We start from the raw sequence: 14,700 nt of genomic DNA, 5'->3' as shown, positions 1-14,700 counted from the left end.
GACATTTCCTGCCCCAAATCAGCTATTTCTTCACAAAATCCTATTTCCTTTCTGGGGAAATGGTATTTAGAAACCTCACTCTGGGTGCTGGAAGGATTTTTTTTAACTAATTAAATTTTCCCCCAACACTTAACTATTAAATATCTACTATATCAACTATTATTAAAAGATCAAATCACATACAAAAAAAATTGCCAAAAGGCTGTTAAAAAAGATCCCCATCAATGTCAAAGGATTTAGAAGCAAACACAAAGAAGCTCCCATCGACCAAAGAGAGACAATTTAAGCAGCAAAAATAACAAGAATAATTAATGAATGCAATAGATTGAAATATACTAAGTATATATAAAGCCCATGAGTTTATAATGATAGTCCATAAAAGAGGAAGCAAAAATAAGTAACAAGAAAAATAAACAAATCATGTGTCAACAGTGCACACCATGTAGGTCCCCAACTTCCTCCTCAGAAAACTGGCAGCAAAAGAGAAAGAAGTACACATTTATCTCTTCTTTCCTATATAAAGTATTGCAGCATAACCAAATAGTACTGGTTGATGGGGAAAAGTTAATTTTATAGAAAAATTTCACTAATAATCATTCTAATATTTCACATGCTTAACTAATAAACATGGAAAGGATGACGGAATTAGAAGACCATTTTACAACTCCTAATGAAATATCTAATTTAGGCAAAAATTACATCAGTGGTTCTCAACCAGGAACAATTTTGCCCGCAGTCCCCAGGGGACATTTACAGATGTCTGCAGGCATTTCTGGTTGTCAGAAGTAGGTGGTAGGGGAGATATGTGGCATCGGGTGGAGGCCAGGGATACTGTTAAACATCCCACAATGCACAGGACAGCCCCCACAACAAGTTCATTCGGCCCAAACATCAGTATTGCCAAGGTTAAAAAACTTGAACCTACTAATCAATCACAGCCCCACTAACAGTGGTTTGACCAGACATTACGTGCCTACTGATACGACCCAACATGAAATACACTGTACCACCTACACGGTATTTTGGCAAAAAAAAAGTTAAACCTGAACCTAATCAATTCAGCAGTGCTAATGAGCAGGGGTGGATACTTTTTTCTATAAAGGGCCAAAAAGTAAATATTTTAGCCGTTCAGGTCACAGAGTCTCTGTCGTGACTACTAACTTTGCTGCCGTGGTACAAAAGCAGCTGTAGATAATATGTGAACGAACAGACATGCTGTCTTCCAGTGAACGTTATTTACAGAAACAGGTGATGGGCTAGATTTGCCCGCAGGCCACAGTTTGCCAACCCCTTGTATACAGGAAGAAATCCAATGATACAAGGTAGCAAACAAATACAGGAAATGGGTCATTCTTTGAGACCACTAACAGTGATTCCTCAATAAGTCAGTGTCACTGAAAAAGCTGGAAGGGGTGGGAGGGAGCTGCTCACATTTAAAAGAGATTCAAGAGACAAAAGTTAAACACCGTCTGTGGATCTTGTATAAATCCTGACTCAAATAAATCAACTGTTAAAAGACATTTCTGAGAAATAGAGTCATGTGACTATGGACTAGGTATTTTAGCTGGTATCAAGGAATCACTGTTAATTTAATAGGGGTGATAATGGTATTCTATAAGAAAGTGTGCATGTTTTAAGAGATGCAAACCAAAGTATACAGGGGTAAAATGACACAATGTCTGAGATTAACTTCAAAATACTTCAGGAGGAAAAAAAAGAAAGGGGGCGATAAACAAGTGTGACAGAATCTTGCTAAACGGTGAATATGAGTGATGGGTATATAGGAGTTCATTATATTATTCTATGTCCATTTGAAGTTCTCCAAAATAAAAAAATTTTAAAAACAAAAAGTCCAGCAATTTAAGTCTTTAAAAAAAAAAACCTCCAACACCAGACAAATTCAATTCATTCTTCAAAATGGAGTTTGGCAGTGAATTAGTATTCTTTCCCTTCCAAAAAGAACAACCTTCCCTCACAGAAAAGCTGTACAAGTGCAAGAAGTATCGCACCTCTGGCATCGGTACAAAATCTGTCCTATTTCTTTACCTCATTTTCATGTGTCTTTGCATTCTGCATTGTCTTCATGCTCAAAGACATGACCACAAGTGGAGGAGGACCAACATCCTTAATTACGTTCACCAGGTCCGGTTTCAAGGCCATTGCCTCAACTTTACACCAACTGATTGGCTGATTCAAGAGCTCTGAAAAAGAATAGAAACAACAGATCAATAGCTATTTGCTGAAAAAGAAAAGTTACTATAATTAAGACATCTGTGATTAACCGAGATGGTCTTCAATCCTACCTTCTACTAAGAATGTCTTATTTTAACATCTAACTAAAAATAAACCACGTTATTGGACTGTATGCAAACCTTTGTGTGTGTATACATATGTTCATTTTCCTGGGAAAAAAGTCCACAGCTTTCATCTGACTTTCCAAAAAATCCAAGACCCAAAATAGGTTTGTAAAAGCCACAGCACTGCCTTAGAGGAATCAAAAAAAAAAAAAACAGTTTTGGGACTTCCCTGGTGGTGCAGTGGTTGAGAGTCTGCCTGCCGGTGCAGGGGACACGGGTTCGAGCCCTGGTCTGGGGGGATCCCACATGCCGTGGAGCAACTAGGCCCGTGAGCCACACCTACTGAGCCTGAGCATCTGGAGCCTGTGCTCCGCAATGGGAGAGGCCGCGATAGTGAGAGGCCCGTGCACTGCGATGAAGACTGGCCCCCGCTTGCCCCAACTAGAGAAAGCCCTCGCACAGAAACAAAGACCCAACACAGCCAAAAATAAATAAATAAACAAACCAATGAACTGACAAAAAAATTAATTAATTAATTTTTAAAAAAACAGTTTTAAGAGATTCATGAAGACAAAACAAAGTATCACAAATGCAAGTATTGAAAAACATCAGGTAAGAGACCATACATGCACTATCCACACCAGGCAGTGATGTTCTGCTCCTTCAAAAGTCAGCAGTTCACTATGTAGAACAGCTGAGCCACATCAGCCAGGTCGGAAGTCCACGCTGACAGCAACACAATGAAGGATGCATCCAAATGCCCGAGTAGGCTAGCTAAAGCCTCCCTCCCACTAAAATGCTAAGCACCACGGTGAAAGACTGATTTCAAACATACTTCCTATACTCACTCAAGGAAAACCTTAAATAAACAAACATTAAAAAGGAAGTGGTCGCACTGAAATTGAGTCCAATTCTTTAACTTCTAGAAACCGCATCTAACAGCAATTTACTTAGCATTCTGAAAGTAAACTTTCCCTTACGTGGATTTTTTACTTCGAGCCAACAAGGTCCTTTGATCTTTCTGTTCATCAAGAACAGTTCCAAGCTGGATGTGTTGGTCCCAAATACATGAGAAAAAGTTTCTCCTTTCAAATCCTGAGGAAGCTGTGGCATTTCAGCCTGAAAAAGGCAGACAAAAAGAAAATTCTTTTTTTTGTTTAAAACTATTACTTCACATTTTCCAAAGTCTATATTTGAAATAAACAAAAGTCTCTCTATGAACCACCAGAAGAAACCCCTTTGATATATATGAAATGTAAGTTGCCACAAATGAAATCCGTAACAATTCACAGTAGGAAACAAAAACAATTCACAATGACAAAATAATGCATCTTGATGACACCCATTAGAAGAAAAATGGGCCAAGAAGCTCCCGCAAAAGAGGATTTCTGTCCAGAGCTGTACATGCCTTACTGATAAAGAATAGCCAAATAAGTACAACTCCATTAGAAGAATGAAAGCAAGAGAGCGAGACATTTGGCTTGCGAGCGGGAACCTCTTAGTCGTGCATGGAGAAAGAACAATTTAAAAATGGGTGATGTTGAGAAGGGCAAGAAGATTTGTGTTCAGAAGTGTGCCCAGTGCCATACTGTGGAAAAGGGAGGCAAGCACAAGACTGGGCCAAATCTCCATGGTCTGTTTGGGTGAAAGACAGCTCAGACTTTCAGATTCTCTTACACAGACGCCAACAAGAACAAAGGCATCACCTGGGGAGAGGAGACGCTGATGGGAGTATTTGGAGAATCCCAAGAAGTACATCCCTGGAACAAAAATGCTCTTCGCTGGCATTAAGAAGGGAGAAAGGGCAGACTTGATAGCTTATCTCAAAAAAGCTACTAATGCGTAATCGTTGGCCACTGCCTTATTTATTATGAAACAAATGTCTCATGACTTTTTATGTGTACCATATTTAAATTGATCTCATACACTAGAATTCAGATCATGAATGGCTGAGGTAATATTTCTGTCCTGATTTAAATAAGATTGGCTTGTGGCTAAATGAATACAGTCAGCTTTTTGAATTTTGATAGTAATTCTGGTTCAAAAAGTACTATCACTGTTTTCCCCTTCTAAAGAGATGATTAAACTTGAATAAGGAATGTTAAACTTTTCAGCGATACGGTGAATGCCTTCTCAAACCCTATAGGAGATTGGTTTTATATTTAGATTTCTATAACTGGTTACATTAATATATTTAAATACTGAGAAGCTCACTTAACTGTCTCATTGACCAGCAAGATTCACCTGTGTTTCAAGTTGTGTTCGTTTGCCTGTTAAGGCAAGGGCTGAAGATATACTGACAACGTCCACTGTATCTTTTTGGTCTTAACTATGCCAATTTAATTTAAATTCTCCATCTAAAATATTGCGTTTTACTTAATGAAAGGAATTTTAGTGTGGTTTATGTATAGCATCAAATAAAGAATATTTAGTACCTCTCACATTTTATAGATGATCTTTAAGATCAGATGCTTTTAAAATTCACTGTGACAAGATATGCTAGGAAACTTGCTTGTGAATTCTCTACAAAGTCAGACTAAGTTATAATTCAGGATTGTCTTTTAAACAGGTATTCAGAAACACAACGGTAGAACGACTGTAGATGTGTGATGGGCAATGGTGCTTTTGCCAACTCAGAAGGCTTAAGGTAGAGAAGCTTTATCATTAGCACAAATTTGTAAATTATCTGATCATAAGGCTTGAGAATTAAAAACAAAGTCACAGATCAAAATAAATAAATAAATAAATAAAAGCAAGGGAGTAGGACTCATTCAAAATGCTTCCATGGAGAAAATTTTTTATGGAAGACAGTGTTTTATTTTTCTTTTCATAAGAAATATTCATGTTCTCAAGTTCTATATATATTGCCATGTGTGCTCTGATGAATACAGCCTAAACAAACCGATAATAAATTCAGTAATTTTCTTACGTTATCTGAGCAAAAAATAATGATACTGGTTATCATCTTCCTGTTGATGCTTGAAACAGTTGCTGCTTATAGAGCAATTTAAGACCAGGAATAATTACTAGTGCATCAGTTGAATGCTACATACATTCCTCAGATTAGAAATCCACAGCTAAAATTATCAAGTCATAAGCAATGTATTTCATCACAACTTTATTAATAATTTACACATGGCATGCAAGAAATGTTATTTCAAATTCATTTCTAAATAAAAGTTTTGACAATTACAAAAAATGCTTCCATGGTACTTTTCATCACCACTGTCAGAGATATTTCTTAAGTTTCCCTTTTCCAACATCATGAGATCAAAACACTAGAACGGAGAGGTAAAGAGAGGTTAAGGTCCAGTTAATTAACATCCTGCAGCAGTGACCTTGTCTGTCACGGGAGCAAGAGCAGCTCTACAGTGACGCTACTGACGCTCTTCTCTCACCTTTCCACTGCTGAGAGGGACACTTCAACAGACTAATGATGTCCAACTCCATCTTGTGGCATTCATTCCACTTGACAAACAGTTGTGCAATTTCAACTTATTTATGTAAAGATGCATACTTGAAAGCAGAGAAAGGCAGTATAACCTATAGTCTACATATTTAAATTCATTTTATTCATTTTAATTATTCATGACTATAAGTTCACTTCAATGAACTGTAAGCTTGAAGAGCCCTGCCAATACTCCTAATTGAAAGCCAGCTGAAATTTCAAAAATAGGAAAATGCCATTTTCAAGCAAAATCCATTCATTTTCTTTGTTTGACTTACCGAGTATCTAACTTCCAAGTACTCCGATTTCTCTGGAACATCAGGTATCTCAAAAGCATAGCTCTTTTCCACTGCCTGGGTAAGTTGGTATTTAAAAATCATTAAGATAAAAAAACTTTTCACAAATTAAATTGACAAGCATTACATACACAACACATGTCTCTGTATTTAATCATTATGGAACACAAAGGTAAATAAAGCCAAAAAAGTACCTTTTCCCCCTCTCAACTGGGACTAAAATAGCCAGTGACAAAATGTTAAAAAGACTCCTTTTGGACACTAGAGAACTTAGAAGTATTTGCATTCAAGAGAGGTAATAAAACATTAAAAATGTTTACAATGTCAATGCACTAAATTATTTGCTGTTTGGTACTAAGCAACTCCATCTTGCTAGAAAAATTAATAATAAACATTATAATCATAGCTCACATGTACTGAGTGCTTGCTATGTACCAAGGATTGTTGTAATCACTAATCCCAATTAACTGACTTAACCCTTCCAACAGCTCTTGAAATAAGGCCCCATTTCTCAGGTGAAGAAACAGGCCCAGAGAAGTCACGCAGCACTTGTTCAAGGTCACAGACCAGGAAGTGGTAGGGCTAGGACTTAAAGCACAAGCAGTCTAGCTTGAGCACCTATGCTCTTCACCATTGCACCACATTGCTTCTAGAATTTTAGAGACCTGATCCATCAGCCACAAGTCAAAAAGCTCAAATAGTTCAGATGCTTAGCCTCGTCTTCAGCAACTCAATCCTCCCTTTTTTTTTTTTTTTTTTTTCTTTTTTTTTTTTTCCTTTTTGCGGTATGCGGGCCTCTCACTGCTGTGGCCTCCCCCGTTGCGGAGCACAGGCTCCGGACGCGCAGGCCCAGCGGCCATGGCTCACGGGCCCAGCCGCTCCGCGGCATATGGGATCCTCCCAGACCGGGGCACGAACCCGTATCCCCTGCATCGGCAGGCGGACTCTCAACCACTGCGCCACCAGGGAGGCCCCAATCCTCCCTTTATTGCAATCACTGTTAATATAGCCAGTGTGCTGAGGAACTTACAGCCCCACAACTATGGCCAAAGGCATCAATATCTCACTAAAATGAAGATAACTGATCAATATGTATCACATGAATAGAAGAACTTTGTTCTATCAGAAATTGCATCATAGACCCTGACTTTTAAAGATTTAACCTTCTGACCAAGACAACTTGGCAATAACCAACGTAAACAAGATCAGAACAGTTTCTTCTCCATCTCAGAATAAGAACACAAGCTATGCTTCAAGTACTGGAAGCAATTACTTTGCTAATGTTATCTTTTTATTCAAATTAATGAACATTATACACAGTTTAAAGAGAAAGAATAAATATTTTTATAAATCTAACATATTGGTTTTACATTGCTATGAAATTTCCATTCAATGAATTATAGCCACACAGGGCATTTTGCAAAAAGAAGATATGCAATAACTATTTGCTAAATCAGGCAATTAACAAACAACCAATATATAGACCTGAAAAAATTATCACCAAATACAAACCTTGGACTTGAATTTCATAATCTTACATTTTGCTGCTATTTTCTCATCAAATTCATCATAAACATCCTTCATTGTAACTGGAGGTCCACTTTCTTTCCCTGTATTTAGATCAATTTTCTGCTTTCCCATGGAGAGGGGAGGGGAGGGGAGGAGAAAAAGTATCTGTACATAAGATCTTTTCAACCACCAGAAACCCAAGCCTAAATCAACTTTCATCTTCAGGTACTTAAACATTTAATAGAATAAGGTGAGTTCAAAGATACAAATGGACCCAAAAATGTACTAAATCCAACACCCAAGTCCTCCCAATGGCATCATAAAAGCCAGAGATAAAGTTGATCAATCCTACAAAATGGGAGAATAGTGTTGTAAATCTTGAGCAAGACGCTTCACAGTTCAACTGAGATGGGGAACGGCTGGGGTTGAGAGGGGAGTGTGGATGTTAAGTCCCAATAAAAAGAAGGAGCAAATTGAATTGACCTTGTTAAATGGCTGTGGAGGAAATAACAAAACCATGAAAACTGGGCCAAACGCCATGTCATATTTTAGAGTCATAAACTCCCAACCCCAATAATTATGGAAATGGGGAGTGGCGGGGGAAGACAGCATTATGTACTGAAACTCAGGCACTTTTACACTTTCTAACAAGTTGAAAAACAGATAGTGTTTCACCCCACTTCTCCCAATGTCTAATGGAACTGCTGACAATCAGTGGTCACAAGGCAGGCAATAAGAAAGGTTGTAGATAATCCACAGCCCTGTCAAAGGACAGGGTTGGTGGCGGAAGACAGAATACACTTGGAATTAGAAGCTGTCTACTAAGGTTTACCGTTTCACGGGGAAGGAAGTAGAGCGTTCGTTCAATGTTTTTCACCATGACACAACAGCTCACATGGGTTTGGGCGAATTCGATCCAAACTTTGCCAAACAGAAACACCACACCTACAAGAATAAGGAAAAACCATGAGAAAATAAACTTTTCAATTATATCACATTAAAGGGACGATGTAAAAGCTCACTGCAAGTGTCCACACATTTATGCTTTGGTAAGTCATTTCTTACAGCAAATGTATCTGCTGCCCAATCCCAAAAACTAGTTCCTTTACTCAGTATCTATGCCATGACAATATCACACCAGTAAAACCTGTGACCACTGTGAGGACAGGGAACAGAATGATTCTCTAACTTGGTGGAAGCATTTTTCCCTAGAATTAGGGAGACATCCCAGGTAAATGGAGACAAACCTCAGTTATCAGGGAGACATCCCAGGCCTGAGTAGAAACACCCGGATAACTACTGAGACACCCTAGGTCAGTGTAGAAACCGCTGGGGAATTAGAGAGACATCCCGGCTCAATGTAGACAGACCTCGAAAACTAGGGAGACATCCTAGATCAGTGTAGGAGGAAAAAAAGGACATTTTCCCTAGAACCAGGATTACCCAGATTAAGAGAAACAAAAAAAGCAACTTATTTTCCAACAAATCTCGTATTTAAACCTCTTATGAGAACTCTGAAAATATAATACTAAATTCCTTTCTAGCTTGTACTTACCAACAAAAATTAACATTCATGTGTAAGGATAACTATGTATGGTGTATCATTATTCTCCTGTATGGAAAATTGTGTTTTGGAAAAACATAATTCATCTCACATCTTATTCCATATAACAGTAAATATCTCCTAATAGGGCTAAACTATTATCTTCTATTTCACCCTTTCCACCTCACAGACTACTGAAGACATCTGGCTGGGTAGCATTTGTAATGTTCCTCCCTCTCCTATTTCAGTTTAACAAATGGGGTCTAGTATCCAAATCCTTTTGAGATCCCTAAGTAACGTAGACCACAAAGTAGTAAACCAAGCCTTTCTGGACATCAAGCCATTGTTCATGAAACATGGCCATCAAGAAAGGACTCCAGGGCTTCCCTGGTGGCGCAGTGGTTAAGAATCCACCTGCCAATGCAGGCGACACAGGTTTGAGTCCTGGTCCGGGAAGATCCCACATGCCGTGGAGCAAGTAAGCCCGGGCACCACAACTACTGAGCCTGCGCTCTAGAGCCCTCGAGCCACAACTACTGAAGCCCGTGTGCCACAACTACTAAAGCTTGCATGCCTAGAGTCTGTGCTCTGCAACAAGAGAAGCCACCGCAATGAGAAGCCCGCGCACCACAATGAAGAGTAGCCGCCATTCACTGCAACTAGAGAAAGCCCGCGCGCAGCAACAAAGACCCAACTCAGCCAAAAATAAATAAATAAATTAATTAATTAATTAATTAATTAATTAATTTAAAAAAGAAAGGACTCCAGAGGGAATTCCCTGGCATCCCAGTGGTTAGGACTTCATGCTCTCACTGCTGAGGGCCTGGGTTCGATTCCTGATCCGGGAACTAAAATCCCACGTGGCCAAAAACATAGGACTCCAGAGATTTGAAAGTCAACCTAAGAGATGGTCACTGTGCAAAATCCTGGGCTCCATGAATAATTAGACAGCAGTAATGAACATAGCTGCTCTATAGGGCCACTTGCCTGAGGCACTTAGAAAATTCTGGCACATGCAAAGGCTACTGTTCACAAGGCCAATTACTCCAGTTTCACAAGATAGCTCATCAGTACTTCCTTCTGTCACTCGTTCTAGTAGAAATAAGACTATCTAAGAATTTTCATTTCTGCAGATGATTAAAATTCTTACAAGAGTTGTGTAATTTTCAGCTGGGGTAAAAGAGGCGGAGGGGGGAGATAGGGGAGAGGGGAGGGAGGACTGTGGGGATGATTAAAAAAGAAAAAAGTCACAGTAGCTCAGAAAATTAAAAGTCATCCTCACAACAGTTAGAGACGAAAAACCAAAATTCCATGCAAAGAAAAATAAAGACCCTAATATTGGATTCAAAGATTCAAATAGCTCATTTTACAGTCATACTAATATCACATTTCATGCAACACATTTGACACTGCTTATGCCTCATTTGCCACAAAAAAGATCATGGTAAACAAAGATTACATTCCCCTTAAAGTTACTAGCTGAAACCAGGTGCAGTCAGGATTATTCAACCTTGAAAAAGTCATAATGAAGACAGGATATCTTCCCATATGCAAAGAGTAAGATTCTTTTCATAATTATGGAGCATTCAGCAACAACTGACTTACTTAGAATCTGTAAGAAAGTGAGAAACAATAACAGGGTCTTTAGGAGTACTTCGTTTTTATTAGCAACATTGATTTCACCAAGGCTCAGTGATCATTACCTGCTATCACAATGAAACTGTTCAACCCTCTGAGATTATAGGACTCTTTTTTTTTAAGCCATCTTATTTAACCCGTTGGCATCAATCACAGAGGACACAACTTCAGAAGTACCACGGAACAGCAGAGTGGACTGCGAGTGAGAAGCCCTGAACTCTGCCACTGAGGAGCTGACCACTTTATCTTTTGGAGCCCCAGCTTCCTCTGCTTTAAGTGAGTAACTAGAGATGATGGTCTCTGAGGCCTTTTCCAGCACTAGAAACTCCCTTTTACCCTAGCAATCAGAAGACAGGCCAGTAACAGACTGGTACCTCTTTCAACTGCAAAATATTTCCCAATAGTGGTTTAAAAGGCCCATCCATGACTATGGTCAGTACCAGAATTCAACAATATATACCATAAATCGGTTGCTTTGCAAATATAGCTGTGTTTCAACATGCTTCAATCTTAACCTACAACATCCATTACTATAGATCAACACTAGTCAACAGAAATTTCTGTGATGACAGAATTCTTCCCTATCTGTGCTATCCATGGATGGGGTAGCTACTAGACACATGTGGCTACTGAGCACCTGAAACGTGACTAGTGGCTGAGAAGCTGAACTTTAAATTTTATTTCATTTTAATTAATTTAAACTTAAAGAGTTGCATGTGGCCAGTGGCTACCACAGTAGACAGCACAGCTCTAGACCCCTGCCCTGCAAAATGATGCTGTTTTTTACTAAGAGTATCAACCAGTAAGCAATAATAGAAGAAATAAACTCATTTGCACACAGGAAAGAGAGAGGGTTGCTTCCTAAGGTTCTAATTTTTGGCAACTGACACCAGCAACCTGATGCTTTATATGTGGATTTATGGGAGGAAGACCATCCACTTTTGTGTTAGCCATTCTTAATCCACAATGCTACAAGGCTTCGAGGCAGACTTGGTAATAACAGCGAATGCAATGCTGATTCTCTGAAACCTTTCCTGTGCATCTACAGGACTGTCGCTATGCAGTTTATTTCAATGAACATTTACTGAACATCTACTATGTAACTGGCATCATCCTAGATGCTGGAAATAAAAGGTCCCAGCCCTCCAGGAGTTTAAAGGTTTTGGGGGAAAAGACAACACGGAAGCCGATCTTTTCAAAATAATATGACAAATGCTGCAAACGGTTCGATGGGGGTCACAGAAAGGGCTCTTAGGCCAGTTTGGAGGATTAGGAAATTTTGGGAGACCACACTGGGGCTGAGCCAGGTGAGGTCATTCTAGGCAGACAAATACAGTGAGTAAAAGGACATGGTATAAAGAGCAGTAGGTACATACAGCAAACTATTTCTAGGACACAGAAGTCCTACACAGCAGGCAAGAGAAGCCTTGCTAAGTAACTTGGACTGTAAGTCGCAGGCAGCAGCCACTGCGGATTTTCTCTAACGAGGAAATGACGTCCTGAGCAATCACTCAGGCTGCAGAGTGGAGGATGACAGCTGAGGGATCAGTTAGGAGGCTGGGTTCAGTAGCAGGAAGGGCTCAAGGGTGGGAGTTGCGAGGAGAGAGAGAAGACAGCTTGTCTAGTTTAGAAGGAGAAAACTAATAAGACTTGGTGAGGGAAGTGAGGAAAGGGGGGACTCAAGGCCGGCTCCCAGGTTTCTGGTTTTCATGGGACCATTAATCAAGTCAGGGAATAAAAGCCAGCCTGGAGCAGATACAGCAAAGCACAGGGAGTGGCACTAGAATGGGCAGGCCCAGCACGTCACCCAAGTCCAGTGAGCACCAGCCGTGTTGCCGTGCTGGGAGGTCACACGACACACACGTGAAAATGGTGTCCCCTGAAGCTGTACGACGGGGCTGCCCTGGGTTTAATTTGCAAAGCCTCATGAGATCACACTTGCTGGCCCACCTTGCACCAGCGAGTTACAAGGCAGGCAAAGAGGCGAGAGGGTCTAACCAGATCATCTTGCCCTAGCTCAGGTAGATGAGATACCATTTCTAAGACTGCTTACATCTTTACCTCAGCAATGAACCCATGGCAGTCTGCTACTCAAGCGGCTCCGCAGGAGTTTCAACTCTTTGATAAGCGGAGCGTATTAACGCTGCTGCCCCCGCTCTGATGGTTAATACTCAGACTCCAGGAAATCACTCTGAAAAAATTCAGTTTGTATCTACCCTTACATCCAGAAACGGATCTGAATAAAGGCAACTGTTTAAGGGTGTATACTGTATTTTTTATGAATCTGACATGCCCTATCCTGCCCAGCCCCATAGCGAAGAAGTGCTCAAAGGAGCACAGAAGGAAACGAGAGCATCCTGGCTCTTTGTGAGTCAGAATTCGTAGTATCAGCTCATTCGGAGGAGGACCTGGGAATTAGCCTGGATCCCTCCTTTCCGTTAACCCCCCACATCCATCCATCCATCCATCCGCCAACGAGTTCATGTCAAAGTACATGTTACAGGCATTCACTCCTCTCCTTCTCCACAGCCGCCACTAGTGCAAGTAACTAGCACACCTGCCATGGACGGACTGATCTCCAGGGCTTCCACACTCCCCGACTCCAGCCCTGGGCGCGCGCGCGCACACACACACAGACTTTTCTCCGCACAAACCAGAGGGTTCCTGTTAAAATGTAAACCCAACCATGGGTCCACTCAACCCCCTCACCCCTGCACCCCGCACTGAAAATCCTCCACTGCTCTTAGAGTAAGACCTCAACTCCTTAATACGGCTTTTAAGGTCCTTTATCATCCGGCCTTTGCCTTCTCTCCGACCTGACTTTCAGCCAGTCTTTTCGCTTGATTACTCTGCTACAACCATGCAGGCCTCCTCCTTTCTCTCCCCAGGCCTCTGCACTTACGGGTTCCTCAGGCTGAAATACTCTCTCCTCGGCTCTGAATGTGCCTCAAATCTCAGCCCAACGGCCATTTCCTCAGACAGGCCTTCCCTGGCCATCCCCCAACTAACTGCCTTTACACCATTCATTAACTTACCTTATTTATTGCCTATCTCTCCCACCCCACTAGAACGTTAGCTCCACCAGGACAGGGAATTTGCCCAGCTTGTTCACCCCATCTTAGTGGCCGGCACAGGACAGGTGTTCAAATTGCTGAAGGAACAAATTAAAGACTGATTCCACTTTAAGTAAAGTGCATTCCAATACGTTCAGATACATCGACGGTGAACTATAATACAAGCACACACTGCAAAACCACATATAACTGGTTTTCAGGATAAGCGCCTGTAAGGACTATTCACACCACAACTCCTCTCCATCCAGGTGGCTCACCCACTTTACAGTGAGTGAGTGTTGCTCTCTTACTATGTACGTACATGAGGGCAGAGCCTGTTCCAATTACAATCACTAAAACACTTCAGGGAAAGGCGCTATTCCATATTAAAGACATCCACGTACCGTATGTAACTGTATGATTACCTGGTTGGCTGTACGGATCTTCATAAGCATCCAGCCAATAAAACTGAAATACTTGTTCCTCATCTGCCCCTTTTACCAGTGGGAGGTGACTGGAATCCACTTGAACTTCCAGGGCTGAGAAGCTGCTGTCATCTTCCTGATCAATGTCCCAGGAAGAGACATCTGGGAGAAAACTTGCTCTGCAAAAATCACATTTTCAAAATCCTTTCAAACTCCAATGGGATAATTGTTAGCACTGCTTGTCAGAAAAGTCATAAAATGCTCTTACGAGTAGGATATGGTCCCTTTCCCAGGATCTGCCTCATGTTTCGTCCCCTCTGCTGGCTCTCTCTCTTGGTCGGAGGTCTTGGCACCCACAGGCTCCACAACCACCTCCTCCGTTTCCATGGGCTCATCAAAGTCGCCATCTTCAAAATCCATTGCCCCTGACTCCTCCTTGTCAACTGTACACAACGCCGGCTCCGGCTCTCCTGAGGGCAGCATTCACACAA

At 40.9% G+C, this 14,700-nt stretch overlaps 1 protein-coding gene and 1 pseudogene across 3 annotated transcripts in view; one reads left to right on the top strand and one right to left on the bottom strand.

Moving 5' to 3' along the window:
* POLA1 (DNA polymerase alpha 1, catalytic subunit) overlaps nt 1–14,700 on the bottom strand; it is a 296,255-nt gene that overhangs the window by 262,275 nt on the left and 19,280 nt on the right. For both annotated transcript variants that reach the window (XM_082610580.1, XM_082610579.1), the window contains exons 9-15: nt 14,478–14,679; nt 14,210–14,388; nt 8,383–8,495; nt 7,554–7,670; nt 6,024–6,098; nt 3,278–3,416; nt 2,047–2,201 (exon numbers count right to left, since the gene is read on the bottom strand). In XM_082610580.1, coding sequence (XP_082466706.1) covers nt 2,047–2,201; nt 3,278–3,416; nt 6,024–6,098; nt 7,554–7,670; nt 8,383–8,495; nt 14,210–14,388; nt 14,478–14,679 — 980 coding nt within the window. The remainder of the gene's footprint in view (nt 1–2,046; nt 2,202–3,277; nt 3,417–6,023; nt 6,099–7,553; nt 7,671–8,382; nt 8,496–14,209; nt 14,389–14,477; nt 14,680–14,700) is intronic.
* Nucleotides 3,817–4,704, top strand: LOC309796645 (cytochrome c-like; annotated as a pseudogene). Its single transcript has one exon. The product of its transcript is annotated as a cytochrome c-like (transcript).

Source organism: Mesoplodon mirus (genome assembly GCF_964341445.2).
Source record: "Mesoplodon mirus genome assembly, chromosome: X".
Taxonomy (NCBI): domain Eukaryota; kingdom Metazoa; phylum Chordata; class Mammalia; order Artiodactyla; family Ziphiidae; genus Mesoplodon; species Mesoplodon mirus.
Note: the sequence above shows the minus strand (reverse complement) of the source record. Positions and strands in the feature narration are given on the sequence as shown.